The sequence below is a fragment of the Chaetomium globosum genome, genomic scaffold (assembly GCF_000143365.1).
Source record: "Chaetomium globosum CBS 148.51 scaffold_3 genomic scaffold, whole genome shotgun sequence".
NCBI lineage: Eukaryota > Fungi > Ascomycota > Sordariomycetes > Sordariales > Chaetomiaceae > Chaetomium > Chaetomium globosum.
In genome coordinates this window covers 1,523,828-1,549,841 of record NT_165978.1, presented here as the reverse complement: position 1 = coordinate 1,549,841, position 26,014 = coordinate 1,523,828, and the positions used below count along the sequence as shown (strand labels likewise).

Below are 26,014 nucleotides of genomic sequence, written 5' to 3'. Positions count from 1 at the left end.
CCAGCCCGAACAGAACCTGAAGAGGTCTCCCACAATGCGTCTCACCTGGCAATCCATTTCTTCCTTTTTCTCCTCGTCCGTCGACAGTCCGTCATCCGGCGAGGGCTTCGACGGGCAAAAGCACAAGCCCGCGCCACTGAAGTCGACATTCGGCGCTGCAGTCGACTCGTCCCTCCCATCGCCGGTCGAGTCATCCGCGCCCTCTGCAGCCAGCGACCGTGACTTCTCGGCCCCTGAGTCGCCCTACAGCAATCACCAGGCGTCCCTGTCGAGAACCTCGACCGCAACCGCTCCCACCTCGCCCGCCTCGAACCAGCTGCTGCTGCCGCCCCATCATGACGGACGGCCCCACACCGCCCCGTCTCCGGCTCCTCCCTCTTCGTCTTCGCAGCAAGAGGAGCGCCCGCTGCCGGCGCAGCACTTGGAAAACAACCCGCCCGATATCATGAGCCGCGAGTTCCCTACGCCGGCCCGCGAGCCCACAGTGGAGGACATGTTCACGCGGCCGCCCGGCAAGCTCTCGCTCCAACACTGGGTCAAGAACTGCAAGATGCGGCAAGTGTCTGGCGAACGGCCGCTGAACGAGGCTGAGGCGGCGGAGCGAGCCCGCCATTTCGAGGAGACCAAGAGGGAGCTGATGGCGGACAAGGAGAAGTTTGCTTCAGTCATGAAGCGGTAATGCGGCCGGGCGGATTGGTTGGTAGCCTCGGTTTCCCTTGTCCGGTGGCCTTTTCGGCGGGGACCAGGCGAGATTGCAATTTAGCGAGCATCATTATGGAGTTGGTGGCTTCTTTGGGTTTCCTCCTTTTTTCGATATATTTTTTTGGATCCAACTCTTTTCGGGTAATTCAGGGGAAAAGACAAAACTGCGGGCCGGCCGTCTGCATAAGACTTTGTAATTAATTCTTTCGTCGAGTATGTGTAGGACGGCATAACTACCGACGAATCTTTAGCACAGCGACTTCGGTTTTCTTGTGCAAGTGTCCAGGACAACCGTGACAAGAGCGTGACGCCGTACACGACCGTGGCAGAGAGTGTCCCCAGGTTCAGCAACGATAAGATGCCATGCACAATTGGGAGGCACCTGTTGAGCACGACCATCCCCTCGGAATGCTGCGGGCTGTGTTGAGAGAGGTGGTTGATGAGAGAGACTCGTCGTCTTGGAAGCGGGGACCGCTTGGGGTCCAAGCTGCTCAGCAACAACGGGTGCAGCAACCCTTGTTGGGTCTGAGGTTAGTTGCTCTAGGATACTTATGCAAATCCCTCTTCTCAACCCTTCTCAAAAAGAGTAAAAATAGATGGTAAAACGATATAGAACATAGTCAAAATCAGATTCAATCTTGTATCTTTTTGGTCTTGATTTGTTGTATTCACACACCTAAAGACCGGAGTTTGTCAACCGTGCATGTACTTACAGGGGCTATAGTTATTCGATGACGCGCTATCATGTGCCCACGCGAGGCAGCAGTCGCCCATCGCGAGGCTAGTCGTTTGTTTCACGGATGCTGCCTGGACCCTAAGGATGAACCCAGAATAAGTGCACTTCGGGGTTTCTAGCCCGCGCGCCTTTTCTGATCCCTTTTGTTTCCGTTTCCTCCTCACCCATAATTTGGAAACCAACTTCAGCAAAAATGGCGGACAAGGAAGCAACAGTGTACATTGTCGACCTCGGCGAGTCGATGGCCGACTGTCATAACGGCCGCGACGAATCGGATCTTGATTTCGGTATGCGTTATGTCTGGGACAAGATCTCCACCACCGTCGCCGCCAGCCGCAAGACCTGGACCCTGGGGGTCGTGGGTCTCAACACTGAGGAAACCAACAATGCGCAGGATAGCGAAGGCCTCGAGGGCTACGAACACATCTCAGTCCTTCAGGACATCGGTCCTATGACCATGACTCAGCTGAGGGAACTGCGCTCCTCGATACAAACTTCGCACACCTACGGCGGAGATGCGATATCGGGCATTGTAGTCGCCCTTGCCATGATCGAGCTGTTCACCAAGAAGTTAAAGTACAACCGGCGGATTATCCTGGTCACGAACGGAGAGTCGCCAATCGATGATGAGTCGTCCGAGGATGTAGCCAACCGGCTTAACTACTCGAACATCGAGTTGATTGTGATGTGAGCTTGCGTTCTACGAGCCAAGCCAGGGGCAGCAGCTGACGTTGTTAGTGGCGTTGATTTCGACGATGCGGACTACGGCTTCAAGGAAGAGGACAAGTCCAAGGGCAAGGTATGTGGACTTGCGAGTCATATACTAAGCCACTTACTCACTCTGCGTAGGCCAGGAATGAGAAGACCCTCCGAAAGCTGGTGGAGCAGTGCAACAATGGCGTGTTTGGAACCATGCAGCAGGCTGTTGAGGAGCTGGCCATTCCCCGGATCAAGCCCGTGAGGCCCTTCAAGGCGTACGACGGCGCACTTACACTCGGAGACCCCGAAAAATACAAGAGCGCCTTGAGCATTCACGTCGAGCGCTATTTCAAGACTAAGCGTGCGCCAGCGCCGCCGGCGAGCACCGTGGTTGTCAACTCCGAGCCGGGCGGAGCATCCCAATCCGAAACCCTCAACGAAGATACTGAGATGGGTGATGCCGAATTCTCCGGCGTCAAACACATGCGCACCTACAGGGTCAACGATCCGGATGCCCCGGGTGGAAAGCGGGACGTGGAGTTTGAAGATCTTGCAAAAGGGTACCAGTACGGCCGGACCGTTGTGCCCTTTAGCGAATCCGATTTCTCCATCACCAAGCTAGAGACCAAGAAGTCATTTACCATCCTTGGATTCATCCCCTTCAGCAGTGTGAGTCCATAAGGTTTGGGACTTGAGAGATGCTTGCTAAGACGACTACGCAGTACAACCCCTTCCTCAATCTTGGCGAAACGGGTATTGTCGTCGCCCAAAAGCACAACGAGGAGGCAGAACTTGGGCTCTCTGCCCTCATCCACGCCCTTCACGAGCTCGAGTCATATGCTGTGGCGAGATACGTGCAAAAAGACGGCGCGCAACCACAACTCGTCCTACTCAAGCCGAACCCCGCCATCGAAGACGACTTTGAGTGCCTATACGACGTACCACTGCCGTTCGCTGAGGACCTCCGCAGCTACCAGTTCCCTCCGCTGGACAAGGTACTCACCGTCACCGGCAACATCATCAAGGAACACCGACTTCTGCCATCAGAAGATTTGAAGCAGGCGATGAGTGATTTCGTCGATGCCATGGACCTTTCCGGTTTTGATGTAGACGAGGACGGGTATGTCGTAATTCGGGTCTCCATGCGCAGCCAACCCAGCTAACTCGGTTCAGGAAACCGACCGAGTACGCACCAATCGACGAGACGTATAACCCGACCATCCACCGCATGAACCAGGCCATCCGTGCGCGCGCCGTTGATCCGGATGCACCCATCAAGCCACCAGCTGAGATTCTGCTTCGTTTCTCCAAGCCGCCAGAGAAACTCATTGAAAAGGCAAAGCCGGAGATCGAAGCGCTGATTGACGCGGCTGAGATCAAGAAGGGTATGAATGTTACTGCTTTATTTACTGCTCTCGCATATCAGCTAACTCTCAAAAACCAGTCCCAGCCAAGGCCCAAGGGCGAGGCAGCCGCAAGGAGCCCGTCAAGCCCCTCTCCGGCCTCGACATCGACTCGCTCCTCGGCGAAAGCAAGCGCACCACCATCTCGCTCGACAACGCGGTGCCCGAGTTCAAGCAGATCCTCGCGACGGCGGCGGACGACGCCACCATCGAGAGCGCGGCGAAGCAGATGGGCCAGATCGTCCGCAAGCTCATCCAGGACAGCTTCGCGGACCTGTTCTACGCCCGCGCCGCGGAGAACCTCCGCGTCATGCGCGAGGAGCTCATCAGCTTGGAGGTGCCGGGGTTGTACAACAAGTTCTTGACGGGGCTGAAGAAGAGCATCCTGAGTGGGGAGCTGGATGGTGATCGCAGGGAGATGTGGTTTAAGCATATTGTTGGCGGTCACCTCAGTCTCATTACCCAGGATGAGTCGGAGGTGTCCGAGGTCACGGCTGAGGAGGCCAAGGCTGTAAGTCTACTTGTTCTTGTCTAAGTGGTTCTTGTGGTCTACTTGGGATGTTTTGCTAACTGTTGGCCAGTTTGCGACCTGATCTATTTGGGGATGGGCACATAAATTTGTCAGCCTGTACGAGTAAGGTGATGGCGTTTTACTGTCGGAAATTTATTTTTTTTGGCATCATGGTGTTGGGCAGGGAGGCCGATGAGCGGGTTTTGAGGCCTATTATCATCATATCCACATTGGGAAAAGCCTTATGTCCTTTGACCCAGGTGTTTGCACAGCCAAGCTTACTCTCATATACTAACTAATGTCACACCTGGTTATCTTTGTGCCCAGTTATGTGCCTGGTCGCGGCCCAATATCACATACCGCTATTTTAGAGACACAGCCTGATCAAATGGTTGCTGAAAGGCGGGAGGGCTGAGATGTTGGGATCCACAATTGTGTTTGTTCATAAACCTGGACTGACTCTCGAAGAACAACTGTTTACAATATTCCTCTCCTTGGACACATTGTGTAACATCACATCACATCCGCACACACAACACACCCGCATTGAAGAAAGACAATATCAGTGGCACAGAGGTACTTCAAATTTTAATTCTCACCGGTACATGAAATAGCTGCCTAGGTACTTAAAGAGGGTGCTTCTGTTATCATTCTAGTCTGTATCACTCTCAAACAACCTAATTGCTTTTTGTGATTAATCATTCATATTAATTTGATAGCTCCTTCCTCAGCCCCTTTCCGTTTGCACTCTTGTTTGTTTCGACACTGCAGGTGCAGCTTACAATCACAACGCAACCTCGACTCACATTTTTGAACTACTTCGAGAGCATCCTCCAGCCAAACCTGTATCAGCCACGAGGCTGAGAAGGATTTCAGTTAGTGCAAATCTTCTTCACCTTGTTGTTGCAGTGGTGTTAACCATGTACACAGTATCGATTATAAACGCCCTTCACACCCCCCAGCCACCTCTGGCCTTGACTGCCTTTAACCAAAAACCTGTTCCTTGATCTGTGACTAGGCTCTCAGGCTTTGGTCCAAGGTTGTGGCGGGTCCTTGACTAGGGCGGAGTTTTCACACTGCTTTTCTTCAACCCACGTTCATTTCCTTGTTCTCCTCCTCCCCTCTACCTACTTCTCTCACCAGTTGGTGGTACTCAACCTGTCAACAACAAAGGCCGAACGATTTTTATCGTTCCGTCCGCTCCACTCGCATTGACTAGACGAGACGTTCACCAGCACTTCGTTTTCCGACGAAAATGGCAGACGAACAATTCATGCGCCGCCTGCAGGACATCTCTGGTGATGATTCCGACATGTGGGAGGGTTTCGACCCCTCCGCGTGGCGCTCTCACCTGTCCGAGGGCAATGACTCTGAAGAGCTTGAGTTGGAGCAAGACGCTTCTACTCCCCAGGAGAATGAATACGATACGGACGATTCGGCCCAGATGATCTTCAACTTCCACAAGCTCAGCAAGGCCGAGCGGGCACGTGGCACCGTCAAGCTGAGCAAGGCGCGCCAGTATGCGTCTGAGGAAGTGTCGTTTCCGCACGAGCTTGCCGAGTTGGAGAAGGTCAAGTGGGAAGAGACGGGTCTTTCCATCGGCGACCTCTCGGAAAAGGGTCTGACTTTCGTGCCGTGGAGGCTTATTGATCACTACCCGGTCATGTTCGTCGGCAAGGCCAACGGCGCTCGTGTAAGTGTTTCATTTTGGCTTACAGCTAACGGAGCTTGGGGATTCATGTGCTGACCATCTCAAGGCCGAGCCTCTCTTTACCCCCGAAGCTCTTCACGACAAGCTTGTCTGGGATCTGTAAGTCGACATCCTAAAATCTTTGGTTGAGGTTCCGATCTGACGGCGAAGCAGGTACTATCTTCACTGCCCTGCGGACATGAAGATGAAGCCTGTTATTTTTGTACCCACCTACCAGTTCCAGCATCTCCTGGACTTGGTCAACGCCAAGCTAGAGACTCAGTTCACTATCCCTCGCGGCAGAAACGAAGAGAGGTTCACCATGTCTTTTGGCGTCGGTAACAGCCCTCTGCCGCGCTTTTTGGGTCGCTCGCACAGCGCCGAGTCGTTCAAGACCCTCAGCGAGGCGATTCCTGCGCCTCATCCCGATGACGACCTCTCCAAGGTAACCCAGCTCGGCATCGAGGAGTTTAGGGGCCTCCTGAAGCGAACTCGTGCCGATCGGAAGAAGGGCAAGAAGTCGGATAAGAATCGCCCGAAGCGTGTTAAGATGCATCAGGAATGGGGTCGATCTGTCAAGCGAGTTCAGCGCTACCTTGGTCTCCGCGGTAGAGCAGCTGACGAGGCAGCTGTTAAACTCGATAACCTCGACTTCGCTCAGCCCATGGTCCGGAAGCCCGAGAACTCGGTCCTCTTTGTCGCCATCGACCTCGAGGCCTGGGAGCAGGATCACGGCCTCATCACCGAAGTCGGCATCGCCATGCTAGACACGGCCCATCTCACGGGCATTGCACCCGGTGAGAACGGCCAGAACTGGCTGCAGCTCATTGAAGCTCGCCACATTCGCGTCAAGGAAAACATGTGGGCCACAAACTCACGCTACGTTCATGGGTGCGCCGACTGTTTCGACTTTGGGTACGCCCCCTCTTCCTACACAACCTCCCAAGAATTACATAGCTAACCCCGCGCAGCACAACTGAGTTTGTCGAGGAATCTCTCATCCCCGAGCTCATCAAGGACGTCATCGACCGGGCGACCTTTGTTAACGGCGGCGGCCCCCGGTCCGTGGTGCTCGTCTTCCACGAGTCGTCGTCCGACATCAAGTACCTCCGGTATTTGTCCTACTACGTCGAAGGCGCCCGCAACGTCATTGACGTCGCCGATACCCGTGAGATGCACCAGTTCCTGGTCCGAAGCAATGACTCGGCCAGCCTGGCTAGCGTGCTCAGCTATCTGGACATCTCGCCGCGCTTCCTGCACAACGCGGGCAACGATGCGGTGTACACCCTGCAGGCTATGGTCGGTCTGGCGGTCAAGAAGATGGGTATGAGCATCGAGGCGCGGAAGGAGAAGATCGACGGGTGAGTGATGACTTATTCCGGGTGTTTGCTTTTGGGTGCCGTTGCTAACTTACGCTTTTTGCAGTCATATCCCCTACGCCGACTTCGCCGAGAAGGACGGCTGGACTAGTGGCGAGGACACTGACGGCGGCGAGCCGGCCGGCCTGCCCCCCCTCCCGGTTGGCTGGGGTAGCAGTGAGGACACCAGCAACCAGGACTGGGGCAGCGAGGAAACCGGTGGCCAGGCCTGGTGAGGAAACTACCTAGGACTGGCTTAGCGAAGGCTGAGCTTGGAACTGTTGATTAGTTCACCTAGGAGATACCTCCGGATTTTATGGCGAACCGTCTAGATTAGATATGTGGCTTACTTATAGCACAAGGGCGTATAGAATCTCTCCTTACGCATGCCCAACGGGTTACCGGATTGTCTTCAATAAGTAGCATGTGACCATGATTGTGTGTGCATATAGTTAGATTAGAGGAGAGTCATTCAGCCCACACCGAATGTGGTAGCGGTCCGTAGACCTAGCCTTCCTTCTTCATGCAGCCCCAAACCCAGGCGCAAATAGCTCGTGATAATACATCCGCCCTCGTTCTGCTGAGGCCTGTCATGACACGACCAAAGCCAACCCATCCTAAAGCCAAACCCTCTCCCTTCCCCTTGAACGCCAGTGCTATGGTTGTGTGTTGTACATGTTGTATGTCGTGGTGTGTGTGTTTTATGGCGTGAGATTCGATATCCGGCTCGGCGGGTTGTTTTTCGCACGGCGGGCGGAGGCGGGTTCGCCACGCCGCTGGCTCCCTGACTTCCTTCCCCTAGCCCGGCCGTCTTCCTCCTCGACTCAAGTTGACGAGATTAGCCCTCCATCAACCAGCACCCACTTCCTATCTACCATCCCCAAAAGCCTACCCTCACAGAGGATAGACCAGGAGGAGCCCAAAAGTAATCCCATCATGAATTCTTTTCCAAAAACTCCTTCGCCTCATTCACCTTAGTCGCCAGGTACGGGCTGCCGCCACGGTCGGGATGGTTGAGGAGCATCAGCGTGCGGTGCGCCTTGCGCACCTTGTCCTTGGAGATGCCGCTCTCACTATTATTGGGACTTGTGTGTCAGTATGCGTGCGTAAACCACATACAATCCCCCCCCCCCCCCCTTCCAAGAAAAAGAAAAGAGAGAACAGAAAGCAAAGAAACGTACTTCAGCGACAGAATCAGCGCCGCCTCGCGCTTGTTCATGCGCGGCTCGAACCCGCCCTTGTAAAATGCCTTGCCCAGCGCGCCCACGCCGCCGCGCGACCGCCGCCACGCTACCAGGCCGGCTCTGCCCTGTCGCGGAGAGATCAGTTAGCTCCGTGCTTCTTTGTTTTAGTGTGTGTGCTATGCTGGGTTGGTCCTGGGCCTGGGTTTGCGGTTGGGTTTAAGGGAGGGGGGGGGGGGAAAGGTCGTACGAGAAAGGCGGCGACTGCGACGCCTGCGCCGATGGCTACTGCGGAAGCCATTTCTGTTGTTTGCGACGTTGTGGTTGAGTTTGTAGTGATTGTGAGGCCGGTTGGCGTGATGCGCTGTGTGAGCGGGCTTCGTGGTGGTCGTGGCTGGTGTCGGCGATGTGCTTCGCTGTTGCAGAGGGTGGATTGCGAGGGAACTTTTTCTGCCGGGTTCGATGGCGGGATTTGCCGCCGCCGTTTACCGGGGCCGGGACCGGGTGTAATGTTACCGTACGGAATACTGTATCTGTACCTTACTTGGTTACGGTCTTGGCTCATGTTTTCAACTCATCACCACCGCTCGCTCGGGTTGGAAGATCTCGACATCAAACAGGTAACGAACTTGATCTAGTTTTCGCAACAGGATTTATTTCCCCATTACAACTCACAACCCCCATACCCCCTACCGCAGCGGCACATATGCCTTTGCGGGGGGCGCCAACCCAACCTCAACATCCCTCAGAATCTTCCTCTCCAATTCCTCCTCCCTCCGTCGCACCTCTGCCTCTTCCTCTTCCCTCCCACCACCACCAAAACTCCAATTCCCCGCCCCACCCCTCCCACTCAACCCACCAGCCCTAGACTTGGCCGCCAAACTAGCCACGACCGCCGCGTTTGCCTTGGCGCGGTCAGCCTCCTCCTTCTCCTGCTGCTTCTGCGCCGCCGCGTCCGCGGAAGAGGTCGGCGCGCCGGTGACCTCGTTGGTGGCGGCGGAGGGGGAGAAGGTGAAGTTCCCTGCGCCGCCGCGCCCGGCGCGTGTGTAGTTCGTGCCGGGGCCTAGGCTGGAGCTGCCGGTGGCGTGGGTTGGGGTGAGGGTGAGAGCGTTGGCGGGTTGGTCTTGGGCTTCGAGGTCCTACGTAGGGTGGAGGGGGTTAAAATGGGAGAGGGGAGGGAGGAAGGGGTGGACGGACAGTTGTTGTGGCCGCTTTCTTTTCGGCGTCTTGGACGTCCTGCTGGCTGTAGAAGTTGCCGGCTCCGCCGCGGCCGACACGGCGGAAGACGTCGGAGGACATGTTGGGTGGTTGTTGGTGGGGAGGTTTGTTTATCTTTTGGTTTTTACAGTAAAGGAATGGATCTAGAGATAGATCGTCGTTCAATTCAAGTAGACATTGATTCAATGGTCTTGATGCCGTCTCACACCCTTATCGCGCGAGACCTTATGCTGATCAGCGAGGGTGCACCTGGTAATGTATGCTCCATTTTTAACGGATCCAGAAAAGATAGAATGTATGACAGTCTGTTGTGTCTATTTTATTATCAGTATATCCAAAGATTGGTACGGGCGCGGTTCGTCGAATCTTTTATTTTTCTCTCAAAACTTCAGAGTCAGTTGATCATCGATATGTTCAATGGCACTCTTCCCCCAAGGGTTGCAGCGAGATCCCTGGGGCCAAACGCACGTGGCAGCATGCGCCCACCCGTGCCTTGCGGGTAGGCCGTCGATCCCGCCATCTGGCAGGCAGAAAAACGCAAAGGTGGCCCCTGCCGATGAGCAAGGGCGACTCTGGGGACCTGGCGAGCTTGTTGGAGCGCAAATCCGGCAGTCTCGGAGACGGCACTTGATGGCGCGGCTTGAACCCTCCGGGCGTGCCTGATCGTCAGCCGGGGCGTGACGCGCATCCTCGCTTGGTTGTGAATATTGTCCCTGCCTTGGAAATTCGTCTTTTTTGTCTCTCTTTTCAGGCCTGGCGCATTGCGAGTCTGCGACGCCATTGATTTGCCCCAGTCAGGTGGACAACCCGGCAACGTCATTTGCTTCCGAGCTTTCCACCTGCCTGCTCGACGGGCTGTGTCAGCAAGCCATGGGAGCTGTCATGAGATTTCTGGTATATTCGCTCACTGCGTAGGGTCCATGGACGGGGTTTGCACGAAAGAGTGGCTCGGTGTGTAACTAACACAGTAGAAATGGCCAGGGGTGGTGTATGGGACACCTCACAGTTCCTGTTCCCGGGAGGTTTGGGAGTGTTACATGTCTCACAGGGTCCCGCTGAACGGCTGCGGTGCTCCCCGAGCGTTTATGCAGCGGCTTCGTGGACAGCCAAGCTCACTCTGGATTGAGTCCTGGAGTCCTGTTCAGTCTTGCTTTGTTGAAGCAAGAAAGGCTTGGTGGTCTCGAGCTCGTGTGGTACGATTACTTGTCAATACATCTTCGGGTTCGTCTCAAGGCCGGCCACGTCAAATGGCGCAAGTAGGCGTTATCAATTCGCGAGGCGGTTAGCCTTGGGGTTCATTGTTCCCTGCGGTTGATTGCTGGTTGATCGCTCATTGGCTTCCTCAGCACCTCCTCAAAACCCGACAACCTGATCGAGGCGGGACGGCAATAGGAGCCGGGACAGTTCGATCGAAGCCCGGGCCCGATGAGTTAAGCATGCAGAAGTGTCCTTCCCCCTCCAGCGATCCGGTGATCTCGACGATTGGTCCTCGTGGGTTCCGCGGGACGGGAGCTGCTCGGGTGGATTCAAGGCGGGGTCCTTCAACAAGTCCAGCCTGTCAAAAGGCCAGCGATCGGGTGATGGGGGCGCATGCCTCAAAATGATTGGTGTCTCCCATCTGCACTGAAATGTAACTCAAGTCAACTTCGACTTTTGGGTTCTTGAACATGAAGGACAGTCTTTCATAGAATGGCCACTGTTTAAGCAGTCTAGACGGCGAAAAGAGCAATTACCACTTCGTCTAGAGTGGCCGTTTTAGAGCGCCTGAGTGCTAGATCCTGTCGAGCAGGAAGCTTTGGGCACAGTGTGGATGGGCGCGCGCAAGTTGTGAACAGGTGATACTGCTGTCGGATCACTTGGCGGAGTGTCAGCGAACTGCGCTTCGATGTTGAACAAAACAACTGGAAGACCGAGTTTGTAATGCGTTCGGGAGCATTTGTAAAACGCATCGCACGAAATCCATGACCGTTCGCTGACCGTTAACTCTTGGGTTTGAACTCAATATTCGGCCCCGAGAGAATTTCCGAAGATCGGTTTAACATGGCTTTAAGCTTGTTCTCTATCGAGCAACTCCATCGAACGACGTCTCCAACCTCTCTTCTCGTTCAACAACCCCGGTCACGGGCTAGAAATGGAGATCTAAATGGGGAAACACAACAGGCGGGGTAATGACATGTAGCTCTAAGCCGTGGTATAATGCCGCCTCGCTAAAAAGCACCTTGAGCGACACACTGAGGCATCACCAGAGGTTCTTGAATCAATTGAAAATCGACCTTGTTTGACGTACGCACTGTATTGAACTGTATTGATGGGCCCTCCTTTCTCCCGCGGCTTCAAATCGAGGCCAGATTGGCCATTCCGGGTTCCCAACCCTTTTTTTGTCATTTGATGGGGAATGGCAGCGACCATTGAGTCACTTGTGGAGACCAGGTGCTTCGCCTTGGTGACCAACGCTCGTGACCCGGCGCCTCCATGCTGCAATTCCAACAAAGGCAGTTGAGAGCGACGGGTCTAAACGGACTGTGTAGGTTGAACGATTCGGTGTTGTTTGGTTTTGTGCTGTGTAAGAACATTTTCTTCATTTTCCGCAACCGATTGATTTTTGGTCCTTTTCCGTACACACATTTACACTGCCTTCAGTTTCTTTCTCCTTTCGTCAAGCCGTGGCTCGACTCGTTGCCGTTGCTTCTAACTCTGGAAACAGCATGGTTTGTATAAGACGTAACACTGTCAAGTAAACGAGCCTACAGAAGCGCTAAGCGGGTCGCTTCACCGAGCGAAAGGTGTGAGAAGGCTACCCCTTGATAGGAAAATGACCACCAGCCTCGCCTGCATTGAGAAAGACATCACCTTGGCTTGACTTCCAATCTTGCGCGTCGCTTCCTTACGCTTGCCTGGCAAGCCTGGAGCTTCGTCGAGTCCTCTATGCTGGAGAGTACGAGGGTGGTAGACGCCACGCAGCTTTCGGGCAAGTTGTCCAGTCAGACGCCATCCCAGACACACGATGTACATCTGAACAATCCGGCGCAGGTTGAACGCCGGGCAAGGCAGGTACCGCATCCAAGGGAGGGGCAGCAAGGGTACTTGCCAGGGGCAAATGCGCTTCGCCGAATACGTACCCCCTTGTAGCGCCAGCATTCCACCACCAAAGCTGGGAATCGCCCAGGATTGAGGGACATCCATCACAGATGCTCCCATCTCTCCTGTTTTGTCTCCCTCCTTAACTGATGCCATTATTGCCAACGAGTCCAACGAGTGAAGTTTGAGTAACCCAGTGACCCTCACCTGTTCAATCCCTCTGAACTTTTTTTTTTTTTTAGCTGACCCGATCTCCCCTGCCACGCGCCTCCCGCTGACAGGCAACCCATCCATCTTGACCCGCAATTCATTCCTCTTGTTGGGCCTTTCTTTCTTTTACACATCTTCCCAAACGAGAGGCACAGCCACTCGTCTTTCGCGCTGGATCTTTCCCGTGCCACTGCCGCATCCCAATTGCTGGCCAATTTTTTGAATCTTGGTGTCCCGGGTTCAAGTGGTTGGCAGAGTCACCAGGGACCCATACCCTAGCCGGGCCCGAAATTATTATTGTTCCTCCCCGCGCTTCGACTTGCAGCTACCTTACCAGCTGTTCCCAACCGCAACACACCTCTAACAATCGTGGCCCACCAAGAACCTCGCACACACTCCAGCCCACCGCAACACGCCTTCTTTTTGCCGCTTTTGAATTGATTTTTGGGAAACCTCGCACCTTGAATTTGGATAGACAACGGATTACGAGATCCATCCCCACGTTGGATCTCTACTTGGTAACAGCGGGAGTGGTTTAGCAATGGCGTCTTCCAAGGTATGGAGGTCCCGGTCCCATCTGTGACGCACTGACGAGCTGCGAGTTCGGCTTCCCGCCTCCGCAGACGAAAAAACAATACTGATGGCGTCTTAAATCCTTCTAGGAAATACAACAAACCACGCGGCCGCTCTCGCACCGCCCGTCGATCTCGTCGACCTCCGTGCCGGGTGGACTCACGCTTAGCCGACAATCACACTCCCGGAATAACTCGCATTCGCTCCTCGGAAGCGCCCTCAATGGCTCCCACCGCATCACACGCCGCAAGAGCATGACAAACACGGGCGCCAACGTAGCAGCGGTGGCCGCGGCTCTTCAGGAATCTGGAGACATGGCAATGCCACTCCCAATCGCAGTCGGCTCCCGCCGAAACACCATGTCCAAGAGTGGTGTCTCGCGGTCAGCCGTGGTGGGAAGCCTCCCGTCACCGCCGGCGAGTCTCCCGACCCATAGATTTGCGACGGGACATGGATTAGCCAACGCGCAGGAGAGTGCAATCGACGACGATATGAACGAAATATCTGGGGACGAGGCTGAATCGGCCTTTCAGAAGGCTCGCACAAGGAGGGCGAGTGACGGCCAGCCCCTAGCGAAGGAAGGTGGCCGGAAGATCAACCGGCCAGATCTCCGCTGCGAGAAGTGCGGAAAGGGATACAAGCATAGCAGCTGCTTGAACAAGCATTTGTTTGTGCACACTTTCCTTTCCTTACCCTCTCCCACCACATGGTACCCGAGCGTGGAACCGACAATCCCCATCCCTGGCCGATCATGGATCACAAGCTGTGCGGTTTGAAGCAATTGTGTTGACTTGTTTGCCCGTTCAGGTGGGAGCACACTCCCGAATGGTCCTACACTTCCAAGCTCTTGATTTCCAAGCATCAGCAAGTCCAGCTTTTGGAGGCCGCCTCAGTCCTGGTGGCCATGAACAACACACCGACGGCTACCGCCGCGCCCGCCTCCACCACCACACCCCCAGACTCTGCGCGGGACTTTATCAGCGATCGAGACTCTGCGTCCCCTGCTGCGAGCGGATACTCGGAACAGCCAGATCGCGGATCCGCCGACACTACGCCGCCGCCGCAGCTGGACCCCTTCCAGGCAGCGAACGCGTCCTACAGGAGTTTCGGCAAGAGGTATAGTAGCGGGAACGGCCTGTCCCGGTCTTACCAGACCGCACCGTATGGCAGCTCGATGGCCGACAGCGTCCCGAGCGTGTCTGGTTTTGGGCATTTCCGGCAGCTTAGCCAGGACCAGAGGCCCACATCGTCGGGGAGGAACGCCACGGGCCAGGACGACCGCGAGCTTGCCGCCGCCGTGGAACTGCTTAGTTGCAGCTTCAACAGCAACGGCGGTGGCTCGCGGACAGTCCACCTCCCCGCCGACGCGCCGCCGGTGCCGCCGCTTCCAGCCCAGTACCTCGACCAGGGGATGTTGTCGGGCACGAGCTTCATCAACAGCTACCCTAGCAGGGCGCCGGAGAGCTTCACGCGCGGCGAGATGCGGAGGGTCGACGCAAAGATGGAGGTGGAGGAGAGCGGCGAGAGTATCATGGACGATGACGACGAGGACCTGCGGTCTCGAGCTCGGAGCGACGAGGACGACGACGGAGTGTTCGGAAGGATGGAGGAATGAGCTCCCGATGCGGCGAGCTTTGTTCTTTTTTGGGAAAGCTATGCATGAGTTATTGGACGCGAAGGAATTTTTTTATGAAATGGATCAATCAGGTTATACGGATACGACGGATTTCGGGTCTCTTTTGTATACCTATATTGTAAAGCGTGTAAATGATGTCGCTCCGCCGACGGCCCTTGGCACCGAAGAGTGGAACGCGCGGGCTCCTTGCAGAGTTTGATGTCGGGAGAGCGTCGGCGCCACGAGGTTAAAGCGAGGGCCGTGTGCGAGGGTTGAGCGGGCGCCTGGTTAGTTACTGTTTTTGGTGTGTAGTGACGGGATTCTCATGGAACACATGGACATGGGGTCTTGTCCAATATTTTTTACTATTTTTCTCGCCGGAGCCGGGGCCAACGAACAAGAAATCGAAATAATAAATAAAAAAGACCCATAGACACACATAGTTATTACCAACAAGTGTTTGGTTATGGGTGTGTCTCACGTATAAGTTGTTGGTGAACCGAAATAGATGTTGCCCCGGGGTTGTGCAAAAGAAGAGGTCCATGAGCAAACAGTGCGTCTGAAGTCTCAGCCAGGAACCGTGCCTTGTGGTGGAGACTGACTGACAAAACTATCTGATGTGGGAATCGTAATTTTGAAGCTGAGCTAGGGTGTAAATGAGATGGCAAAAAAGGGAATCTCGTCTCGTGGAGTTGCTGCTGACCGGAAATGGGCAGTGTTGGCTTGTTTAGTTGGAAAAAGTTGTTGGTTGGGCAAACGGCTCGTGGTTCTGAGCTCTCTGCTCTTGGAATCAGGTAAGGCACCAGATTTCTCAGGGCGGGTCAAAGGTGGGCGGCGTCGGCGGCGGCGGAGTTCGACATTGGAGCGGGAGAGAGAAGGGCCCCGGTGGGTTGGTTGTCCAAGACGTCACAGGCTCCACACGGCCCCGGCATAATGCATCCCCACGGGCCAAGCTCTCTTTCGGGCGCGTTTGCATCCCCGTCAGCCGCCATTCCTTCGCCCACTCGCGGCAAACAAACAAACCAACGAACGGCCCAGGTCGCACGCAACACATGGAAGTCAGATCCTTATCCTAATCTTGGGATTTTCTTGCAATCCACATCCAAAATACCTATAATACCTACCTATTATTAGCTTCAGAATATCCTGGCGAGCCTGAATCTTACGATTACCAGCGTCGCACCAGCATTGGTTTTCCATCGGCTTTGCCAACCTCGAATCCATCGATTAATTCCGCACCCCGAAACCATAACCCCACACATCCATCATCGCCGATGGCCCGAGTAAAAGAGGCGGCAGCTGAGGCTGCCCACGCCGCTGCCGAGGGGGTAGCAGCTGGCGCAGCAGCTGCAGACGCCGCAACAACCCCATCAACGCGCGCCGAGTCCCTTAGCGCTGGCAAAGACGAATCTGGGGCGTTATCACCGAGACGCGCCGCCCGACTGCCCGGTCCCGCCCGGTTCGTCCTGGCCGTCGTGCTGAGCTTTGCGCTGTCGGAGCTGGGCCGCTCGTTCGTCAACCACTGGAGCAACAACGAGGTGGGCAGCATTGCGAGGGAGATCACCTCCCAGAAGGAGCTGGCTGTTTTGGCTGGGTGGAAACTGTACGTATCTCCCCCCTTTTCCCGCCCACACGCTCGCCCACTCCAGTTGTTTTTTGAGTGATGGTGCCTTCTGATGTCATGTTTTTTTCCCGCCCTACTCTCCACCTCAGCTGAGGGCTGAAGAGGATGACCCCCACCCTCTACTGCCGGACCCAACTAATCTTGGTTTCTGTACGACAGGTTCGGACTCGCATTGGGCTGGTTCGGAGGCTACGATGGCTTCGACCTTGCAGCTCTCGCCTTACTCTCGCATGGCCCGACGGTAAGCTTCCCCACTCCAACAACATCCCGCCCCGTAGGGCTGTAAGCATTCAGGCGAGCCCGGAAGTTCTTCCGCACCTCCCACTCCCACATGGCACGGCGCGGCGCAGGGCGCAGTCCACTGACGTGCATGACTTACCACCAGACCTTCCTCACCTCCGTCTTCTACGGGATCCGCGCCCCGACCGCCGGCGCTTACCTCGCTGTGGAAGTGGCCTCAGCGTCCTTGCCCTTTCTCCTCCTGCGTGGGGTGTCCGGCGCCCACTCAGCCGCGCGCGGCACCCCCAACCGGGACATCGTTGCCGACCGAAGCATCCAGGTGCTCACCTCGCTTCAGTCCGCATTCGCCTACAGCGTGGTGCTGTTCCTCGCCGGCCGCTACCTCCTCCCCACCAACCTAGTCCTCTACTTCCAGGGCATCCCCACTGTCCAGCCCGCGGCAGAGGCCACCTTCCTCGGACTCGGCGGCGGCGGCGGCGGCAACCCGACCAGCCCGCTTCTCAGTCTCGTCTGCGGACTAGCCGCACGAAGCTTCATCTTCACCGCCCTCGTCACGACACCGCAGGGGACGGCCGAGGACCAGAAGAACGCGGCGTTCGACCCCGTGCACGCCACGCTCGCGCAGACCCTGGCGTGGAACCTGTGGGGCTACACCTCGCGCACCAAGGTCTCGCTCGCCCGCACGGGTGTCGCCATGCTGTTCACCGCCGTTGGCACCTACCTGGGCACTGCGCTGGGCATCGCCGGCGTCGAGCCCTATGGCGCGGTTGTCTACGCGGGCGTGTGGGTCGCCGCGGCCCTCGTGACGGGGCTCTCGCTGCGCTATGTTGGGAGCATATGAGTCTTTGACCGTTATGTGTGTGTGTTTCTTGCCTGGCCTGGCCTGGCCTGATTTGGCTTGGGTCTAGCCGGGTTTGTTTTGTTTGCGCGTCCGGGCGAGCGGGCAAGTAGGCAGGCGAGCAGACGGGTAGGTGGGCGGGCAGGTGACTGCCCCTCATGGCGCTGCCTGCCCTGCATGTCCTGCCTGACCTGTCCTAACTTGCTCGCCCGGGGCGGGTTTGTTTACGTACACTGCCTTGCCTTGGAAACCGGAAGCATTGGAACCTGGGGAAGGCAGCAGGGGTTAATAGGTCTTTTTGGTGACGTGCGCGTGTTAGGCTGCAGAGAGGTGTGGGATTGCGGGATATAGGACTCTCAAGAGGGGACGTTATACGGTTTTGGTCTCCGGTATCCGGTATCCGGCTTGGGGTTCCGGCCTTCCAAATGAACAGGCATCCATCCATTCATTCGTCCACCCCCGGACCCTTCGATCGCTTTCTTTGTCTGTCTCTCTCTATCTCTCTCTCTCTCTCTCTTCCCCCGAAGACAGGTGGCTGGGTGTGTTTCAAACGGGGGTGCATTTATGGGGTGACATGGCATATGTTTGCTGTGTATCCCGGGCCCGGGGGAGGGGAGAAGGGGGGTGGGGGGGGGGGAAGAGGTTCGTCTTGTCACTTGTGGAACCACCTAACCCCAGCAGCGGTTGTCGTGTGAGTTGCATGCATCGGTTGCCGCATCGGGCGCCCGGTGTCGACGTGCATTGGATAAAACTGCACTTCCGTACCCCGGGCAGTCATGGAGGATTTGCATTGGCGCGCGTTTGCGGCAACGATGACAGGTACGGTGTGTTACTGTGTTACAGAAACAGACAAAAACAGAAGAGCTCAGTGGGGAACCTGACTGAAAGCGTGCCCGTGCCAAGGCCCAGCTGAGGACGGATTCGCCTTGTGGAGGGTAAGGTAAGGCTTTCCGGCGTCGGCACGCCCAAAGGGCACAGAACGGACAGGGGTGAGGGGGGGAGCTGGGCATGGTTTCCGATGAAGCAACCGTCGCGAACTTCACTCAACCCGGATGCTTGGTATGATGTATTCTGTGTGATGTGATTGTTGTGTGACAGGTGGTCTGACAAAAACGGATACCACGTGCGCTGGGGGTGTCACTGTCGTTTCTTTTGCTCAGCTGTATCGCTCGACTGCGCCTTACCTGAAGCTTAAGTGGGCGAGCTCTCCTGTGGCTGGCGAATGGCAGGGCTGGAACTGGCGAGGGCTGGGGCACTTCATTTCGTACCCGAGACCGGCTGCCGCCGTCAACACAGACTTCAACTCACGAACAAGAACCCCGTCCGGGTTTGTGTGCCTGGCGGCCTCATGAGGAATTGAGGTTTGTGGGTTTATGGTCTTAATCCGAAAATGGGCTGAAAAAGAAAAGCGGCTTGGAAATAAGCTATCGGCGGCTGCGGCTACCGAAGATCTGTTTTAGTTGCGGCGTTGGTAATAACTCAAGACCCATTTAACTTTTTTTGATAGAACCATCGCTGCGCCACATTCCCTTGCTCGTCCAGACCGCCCAATCATATCCCAAATCTAGACTCCCTGTCCAAAGAGCCGCTTCCCGGTCTCCATAATTCTGCCCTGACAGCCCGCGTCTAAGTCGGGTTACTGCTTGAATCGGAGCCGGGATCACCCTTCTTCCTGTCTCCCTCCCTTTCTCGGTATGGATTAGTATGGGGGAGCCCGGGGGGTAACTAGTCGGATGTTACCTATCACTCCCGGGGGAAGGCTGTGGGGCGCGTGACGGCGCCCGACCGTTGCTCAACATGGTGTTGCTCATGGAGCCAGGGCACGGGAGGGGCGTAAAGAGGGGGGGGGAAGTGGAGTGAAGCGAGAGGAAGACTCATACTTTCTCGGGATGGACGCTCTCATGGAACACCTCGGTCAGTGCTCGCAGGCAGAAACCGGGGCCGGCCCGGTTCAGGTGGAGGTTCGGCTGCTCTTGCTGGCTGGCTAATCTAGGTTGCGGTCTGCAAGACCGTTGAGAGGGTCAGGGCTTACACCTTGTCCTTGTCTGCGTTACCTTTACCTTACTTACACCTTGCCTGATACCAGGGCTGGCTCGGCGTAACGAAATATTACCGCTTTCTATATAGCTTCCCGAACAATGGCCTCACCAGCTGGTCATGTTCAGTCCTACATCCAATATTCCAACATCTCCTAAGCCCTGCTCCTCTCCTCTGACTCGACATCAGTCAGTGGCTGTTGCACGAAGCATGACTGCCACGCCGCGCGGGACCTTCGCACTCGGATCAAGCAGTCACCCAAAGCCGTTGCTGCCACTTTCTTACCCTTGACGAAGAACATGAAAAGGGGCAGAACCCAACCTCCTTCTCCTCGGGTTGAGACCACAGAAGAGGCATCCGCTTCAACATCCACCTCACCGGCAACCACATCCACCCCCCACCACAACAACCACCACCTGGACGGTTGCCTCTTCGCCCTCACCCGCACCCCCCACGCCAACAACTATATCAACCGCGGCCCCCTCGCCCTCCCCCTCCATGACCACAACTACAACGGGAGCCGAAGAAGACGCCATCACCGCCACCGCCACCACCATGTACGAGTACGAACACATCATGACCTTCGACGAGCCCATGATGATGGGCTCGTCCTCCACCGCCGTCGCCACCACCGGCGGCGGCAGCAGCTCGGGCTCGGGATCCGTCAAGAAGAAGAAGTCGATCAAGTCGGACGACTCGCTGTCGCTGCGCGGGCCCATGGAGGTCGACGGGTCCGTCAAGTCGATGGCGTCCGTGTCCTTTTCGGGGGATTTCTCCGTGCGTGACCGCATCGAGGCGTACGAGAATCTCGAGGTGGATGGGAATCTGAGCTGTGGAGGGAAAGTGAAGAGTATGGGGAATGTGAAGATTAGGGGGGCTGTTGTTTGCATGTGAGTTGTTTTTTTCTTCCTTTCTATCCTATTTACGTGACGTTATTTCGGATCAACAACTAACCAAGCTTTAAATACAGGGACAAAGTCAAAATCTTCGGCAAACTCAAGATCAAGGGGACACTCGAAGTGCATGGAGACCTGGAAGTTTGGGGCAAGCTGACGATCGATGGATATCTGTAAGTTCACCACACCCTTCTTAGCCTCCATAAGAATAACAGACAACTAACTGGTAACAACAGGAAATGCAGGACTCTGACGGCATATGCCTCGCTCACCACCGTCGGCGACCAATCGTGGTACGAGGTGGAAGAGGGCGAGAAGGTTCATGGCGCCAAGCTGGTACAACGATACTGAGCGAGGGCTAACCATGGTGTTTCTTTTGGGATTCTGGTTTTCTCTTTGGTTATGTCTCTCTTTTGTTCTGGTGATGATACACGGGTCTGCTAGGTTGGCGTTGGACATCACTGGGTTCCACTGGGATGAATGATTTTTGTTTAGGGGTTCCTGTTTGGTTTAGGGTCAGGGTTCGGTTCTGATTTGGGTGTGGGTTTAGGTTTGGTGTGGTTTGGGTTTGGGTTTGGTTTTGGGTTTGGGCTGGCCTTTGGGTCTTTGGGTTTCTCTCTTTTCTCTTCGTCTTTTTTTTTGCTTTGGGTTTCTTTCTCTTTTCTTCGTCTTTTTTGCTTTCTGTTCTTCTCTCTCTTTCTGGGTCAGACTGGGACTCTAGACTTTGCATTTACACACTTGGCATGGGGTTTTACGGCTTGGTGGGACATGACTACAGGATAGGCTCACAGCCGTCTTTTTCTTCATGGTATGGAATCGGGTTGGGCGAGACCAGTTTGGATACACATACAGGCTTCCTTCTTTTGGTTCATTAGACATTTAGATTTGGATCGGATAAATATCCACCATTCAGCACGATGCCATCATACCCATGACCAAACCCGCTACAGTTACCCAACTTTTTGAATCAACATTTTACCCACAGTTTGTCTCCATCAGTAATCTGCCTTGGAAAGCCTAAAACTATACGGGTTTTTTGCCTATTCACGAAGCCCCGCTGTGATTCAGACCGGTGTGTCGTTGATATTGTCAGAGTCTCGCAGTCGGATGAACTTTGAGGTCAACAAGTCAATGCTCGCTCCTTGATGACCCGAAGATCGGCGCTGACAGCCTAAATAAAACGGGTCCCATCTTTCGAGCAAACATCGAAAGAGGGGCCTGTTTGGGGAGGGAGAGCTTAAACGGTGGGGTTCGAGAAGGCTGAGACCGGCCCTGCTTGAGCCCCGTTGAGGCCAAACACTCCGCCCAGTTGAATTGCAGCAAGATCGCTGGAAACCCTTGAACGGGGGCCATGCAGCAGCGAAATGCAGCAATGGATCCAGACTTGGCTCGAGACTGGTCTGCCGAATGCAATGCAGCTCCGCCCCGCCCCCCCTTGTTAAAACGTGGGGGCTTGTAGCCCCACCTGCCTGCCAGTGCCAATTGCTTGGCGCGACCTGCAGCTTCGCAACCGCGTTCCACATTCACCACCAGGCTGTCCATCGCGAGAAACCCTCTTGTGAGCGCCAGCAAAGCGACGTGGAAATCACACCTTCTAACCGAGTCGCATTCATGGAAATAATCTGAAAACAGAGAACAATGCGATATTGATTGAAGGGCGGTAATAGCGACATTATCCCACGAGACACAGCGGGATAATTCGTCACAAAGAATTAGCATGGCCACGGAAGACGTTGTCCGTCGCGACCTGATGGATGAGGCCATCTCCCCCCGGCAGCCGGCGCCCTCCATCGAACGGACCATGCAGCCGGGGAGCCGTCTCAGTAACCCCCTCAACCATCTCGATATGCGCGCCGACCCCGATGCGCAAGCCACCGTTTCTGACTTCCTCGACTTTACCGAATACCTTCCTGCTGATATCACCCGTTCCCTAACTTTGATCGGCAACCTCAGCGAAACCTACGTCAACAGCTCGTCTAAGCTGAACGACCTTAGCACCACCTGGGGAAACCTGCCAAGCATCCCGTCCGGCGACAAGACCGGGGCCGTTCGTCTGCGCGAAGAGATCGCCGATGACCTCCAACACGCTTTAAACTCTCGTGTTTATTCGCTCGCCGAGGCTCAGCGCATGACCGAGAATGTCCTCCGTCACTATGCCCGCGCCAAAACTATACTCGGGAAACTGTCGACGATGCGGGAGAACTACTCCGCTGCCGAAGAGCAGAAGAGCCCCGTCATGACCAAGTCGCCCCAGATGTCGCGGGCCTCCAAAATAACGACACAGAACGACGGGCAGAAGGTGCGCAGACCTCGGGTCCCGCGAATTACTGTTCCGGGAGAGGTGCTTGCCCCTTACGACTTGAACTATGACGTATATACTACGGGGTCGGATAGCAGCTCAGGGGAAGAGGAGGAAGAGACCGAAAGTGTGACCCCTGCTCCGCATGCGCGCATCAAGTTGGCCAAGGGCGCGTCAAAAACGCCGAAGCCCGGCAGACCACCTCGGCCTGCGGGCTCTGTCGCAACACCCGGCACGCCAGGCGCTGTCTTGCTATCTACAAGCGCCGCGATGGCGCAGCTGGCGCCTCCCCCCGTCAACGCTGTCGTCGGCGGGCCGGACGCGCCTTGGGGCCAACTCACACCTTATGAGCTAGCCAGACTTAGGAAACGCATGAAAAAGAATGCCGCGTGGACACCTAGTGATACCATGGTGGCACGCGAGCTCAACGGGCTGGGACGAGGTATGGATGCGTTCCGAGCCGCGAAGCAGAAAGCCGAGGAGGAAGGGGAGGTTTTCGAAGGCAAGATGCCCACCCCTGATGTCGACCCCGACACGGGCCAGACGCGGATGCCAGCCGGAGCACTGACGCTGGAAGCCCTGGCGTCGGATGAAAAGAACTTGAGCAATCGTGGGATGAAGCTCAACGAGGCTAAGAAACTTAAGAGAGAAATGCTGGCCAAAATGGCTGCCGAGGAAGCCGAAGAGTCCGCTAGGAGGTTCGACGCCATTGCTAGGACCTTAATGTCCGATCCTAACCAAGCCAACGCTCAGGATCAATCCAAGGCAGCCACCAAAGCAAAGGGCCAGAGAAAGCGCAAGCGCGATTCGGCCCCCGAGGCCGAGATAGAGAAGCCGGAGACGGTTGAGGGACAACCGCAGCAGCCCCAGCGGCCTCAACTAAAGCGGACAAAGACAGAGACTCCGGTCCCCCCTCCACTCCTGACGCCAGGCGGCTCACAGCTGCCCCATGAGACCCCGACACAACCCCCCCAACGAACCTCGAATGCGGGCATGCTCCATTCCACCACGCCGATTCCCCTGCCAATCCACAGCCAGGAGCAGTCCATCACAGCGAAGTCGGCGACGCCAGCGGTCTCAGCAACGTCTCCAGCCAGCAGCTACGCCGGCCCGACCAGCGTACCCACCCTGGCGCCCGTCAAACTTCCAGCTGCCGAAACCCCGATCCCTCCTCCGGTGATCTCGCCTAAAAAGTCCATGACACCCATCCTCCCCCCAACCAGGGAAACCCGCAAGACTCAGGCAGCGCGTGCGCAGGAGCAGCAGCAGCAGCTCGATGCTCGCGTAGCCCAAGTCATAGGCGACATTTCCCGCTCCACAAGCCCAGCAGCCACCCCCAAACCCGACCCTGACGCTGCCTCGGCCGTCACGCCCACCCCAGCCACCAATAGCACAGTCCCGCGCCGGCCTGTGTCCCGCGGTAAGGCCGCCAGTCAGGAACCACAGTCGTCCCTCGCTGCAGACCGCCCCCGTCGCGCCAGTACCGCCCGGAACACGCCTGCCCCCGACCGGACCGACCCACAACAGCAGCAGCAACAGCAGCAACCACAACCACAGCAGCACCCGCAACGAACAACCCCAACCCCCGCCCCAAGCACAGGCACAGGCACAGGCACAGGCACATTCCCAGGCCCGGGTTCATTCACAGGCACATCGGCGGCGACCGCCGCCACATTAGCGGCCGGGGGCGCCCGCCCCGCGGCAAACAAGCGCACAAAGGGGCGCCCCCGAGTCATATTCAGCGGGCAAATAAGGGGGGTTAAGAGCGCGTGGGCAATGGCAAGGGGGGCGCCCGCAAGATGAGGCGTTTGGCCCCGCGCGAAAGAGTCCGCTTGCGTTTTGCCTTCGGCTTCGTCCTAAAGGGCGTTGGGAGGCGCGGCAATTTCTGTGTGAGGGAGTCCCGGTGTGGCTGTGGGGGGTTTAGGTAATGTTGCCCGCCCGGGAAGGGGTTCCAGAAGGTAGAGTTTAATAAGAGGGCAAATTTCATGATTCGCCAGGGGAAAGGTTTTGCCTGTGTAACCGGGTTATGTTTGGGACTTATATCCAGGTGGAAACGCGGAGAGGGAGGGCTTCTCCTCCTTTTTGTTTCCCCCCCCCCCCCCCCCCCCCCCGTCCCCCCCCGTTCTTCTTCCTTCTTCTGGGTTTCTGGAGATTAGGGGTTTCCCTTTGAATCGCTGTTGTGATGATTGATGGTTCTGGTTGCTGACTGGACGTGAAAACGACAGAACTGCAAACTCGAGTGGTTCCATCTCGAATGTGTCGGACTTAGGCGGACATCCCCGCGCGCACCACGAAATGGTATTGCCCGGACTGCAGGAAGCTGCTCAACATCGGTGAGAAGGGCGAGGTCAGTGCCCGCGGGGTGAGGGCCTGACTTGCTTCGGCGTCCGGGTTGGAGTCGGAACCGGAGTTGGAATCGCACTCTGACACCTACTTACATAGGTAGTGGGGGGATGGGCTTGGAGTGAGTGAGTTTGGGGCCCGTTTTGCTTTCGCTTCTTGATACTTTTACTTTCTTCTTCTTCTTCTTCTTCTTCTTCTTCTTGTCTTGTTTTACTCGCGTTACCCGTCTTTGTTCGTTTCTCTGGGCTTATACGGCCCTCTGGGGATCTAGGGGGGGATTTGGGGACGGTTATAGTTGAGGTGTTGAAACGTGGTTTAGATAGGGTCTGCGCCCCGGCATTGGGCGCGACACGTTGCGCATACGCGTTATGCAGGCGCTACCTTATTGCTTGAGCCTAAAGAGGGCATTCAGGGTTGTGGTGTATTTTGTTGGCGTTGAATGTTGTATGTGGTATTTTGTATGGAGTTCTGGTGGATGACCATGGGAAGTGGGTGATACAGGCGTCGTTTCCATTGCTTGTTCTCTCCTACAGAGAAGGTTGTAAGGCTACTTACCTGGCCACCCCAAGTTACCAAACGTGATGCAAATTCTACTTAGTTGTCTTCCGCTGTGTTCTCTATTGACATAAGTGGCAGTTTCTTGTCCGGCACTCGCTCATGGACGGCTAGGTGCGGAGGTCAAGCTCAAGCAGCGGGCAGGTCGGGGAGCTGGGTTAGACAACGCAATGATTGCGTACGATCTAGGATGGCACATCACACCGAA

General features: G+C 56.0%; 9 protein-coding genes across 9 annotated transcripts; 7 read left to right on the top strand and 2 right to left on the bottom strand.

Moving 5' to 3' along the window:
* Positions 1-34: 34 nt before the first annotated feature.
* On the top strand, positions 35-679 carry CHGG_05791 (uncharacterized protein; the record flags this gene model as incomplete). The annotated part of the gene is made up of 1 exon (XM_001221885.1): positions 35-679. The coding sequence occupies one exon, from the start codon at positions 35-37 to the stop codon at positions 677-679; it is 645 nt and encodes a 214-aa protein (XP_001221886.1).
* Positions 680-1,631: 952 nt separating this feature from the next.
* Positions 1,632-4,435, top strand: CHGG_05790 (uncharacterized protein; the record flags this gene model as incomplete). Its single annotated transcript, XM_001221884.1, has 7 exons — positions 1,632-2,125; positions 2,177-2,237; positions 2,288-2,806; positions 2,860-3,257; positions 3,311-3,522; positions 3,582-4,051; positions 4,379-4,435. The coding sequence occupies 7 exons, from the start codon at positions 1,632-1,634 to the stop codon at positions 4,433-4,435; spliced, it is 2,211 nt and encodes a 736-aa protein (XP_001221885.1).
* An 871-nt stretch (positions 4,436-5,306) lies between these two features.
* On the top strand, positions 5,307-7,335 carry CHGG_05789 (uncharacterized protein; the record flags this gene model as incomplete). Its single annotated transcript, XM_001221883.1, has 5 exons — positions 5,307-5,744; positions 5,809-5,861; positions 5,916-6,656; positions 6,713-7,102; positions 7,167-7,335. 5 exons carry the CDS (start codon positions 5,307-5,309, stop codon positions 7,333-7,335), a joined length of 1,791 nt encoding a protein of 596 aa, XP_001221884.1.
* Positions 7,336-8,033: 698 nt separating this feature from the next.
* CHGG_05788 (uncharacterized protein) lies at positions 8,034-8,581 on the bottom strand (the record flags this gene model as incomplete). Its single annotated transcript, XM_001221882.1, has 3 exons — positions 8,034-8,172; positions 8,281-8,408; positions 8,531-8,581. The coding sequence occupies 3 exons, from the start codon at positions 8,579-8,581 to the stop codon at positions 8,034-8,036; spliced, it is 318 nt and encodes a 105-aa protein (XP_001221883.1).
* Positions 8,582-8,969: 388 nt separating this feature from the next.
* On the bottom strand, positions 8,970-9,579 carry CHGG_05787 (uncharacterized protein; the record flags this gene model as incomplete). The annotated part of the gene is made up of 2 exons (XM_001221881.1): positions 8,970-9,419; positions 9,478-9,579. The coding sequence occupies 2 exons, from the start codon at positions 9,577-9,579 to the stop codon at positions 8,970-8,972; spliced, it is 552 nt and encodes a 183-aa protein (XP_001221882.1).
* A 2,844-nt stretch (positions 9,580-12,423) lies between these two features.
* Positions 12,424-14,974, top strand: CHGG_05786 (uncharacterized protein; the record flags this gene model as incomplete). Its single annotated transcript, XM_001221880.1, has 4 exons — positions 12,424-12,549; positions 13,262-13,342; positions 13,449-14,026; positions 14,167-14,974. The coding sequence occupies 4 exons, from the start codon at positions 12,424-12,426 to the stop codon at positions 14,972-14,974; spliced, it is 1,593 nt and encodes a 530-aa protein (XP_001221881.1).
* Positions 14,975-16,248: 1,274 nt separating this feature from the next.
* CHGG_05785 (uncharacterized protein) lies at positions 16,249-17,679 on the top strand (the record flags this gene model as incomplete). Its single annotated transcript, XM_001221879.1, has 3 exons — positions 16,249-16,577; positions 16,758-16,839; positions 16,984-17,679. 3 exons carry the CDS (start codon positions 16,249-16,251, stop codon positions 17,677-17,679), a joined length of 1,107 nt encoding a protein of 368 aa, XP_001221880.1.
* Positions 17,680-20,211: 2,532 nt separating this feature from the next.
* On the top strand, positions 20,212-20,960 carry CHGG_05784 (uncharacterized protein; the record flags this gene model as incomplete). Its single annotated transcript, XM_001221878.1, has 3 exons — positions 20,212-20,603; positions 20,684-20,782; positions 20,846-20,960. The coding sequence occupies 3 exons, from the start codon at positions 20,212-20,214 to the stop codon at positions 20,958-20,960; spliced, it is 606 nt and encodes a 201-aa protein (XP_001221879.1).
* A 1,366-nt stretch (positions 20,961-22,326) lies between these two features.
* On the top strand, positions 22,327-24,711 carry CHGG_05783 (uncharacterized protein; the record flags this gene model as incomplete). The annotated part of the gene is made up of 1 exon (XM_001221877.1): positions 22,327-24,711. One exon carries the CDS (start codon positions 22,327-22,329, stop codon positions 24,709-24,711), a length of 2,385 nt encoding a protein of 794 aa, XP_001221878.1.
* Positions 24,712-26,014: the final 1,303 nt, after the last annotated feature.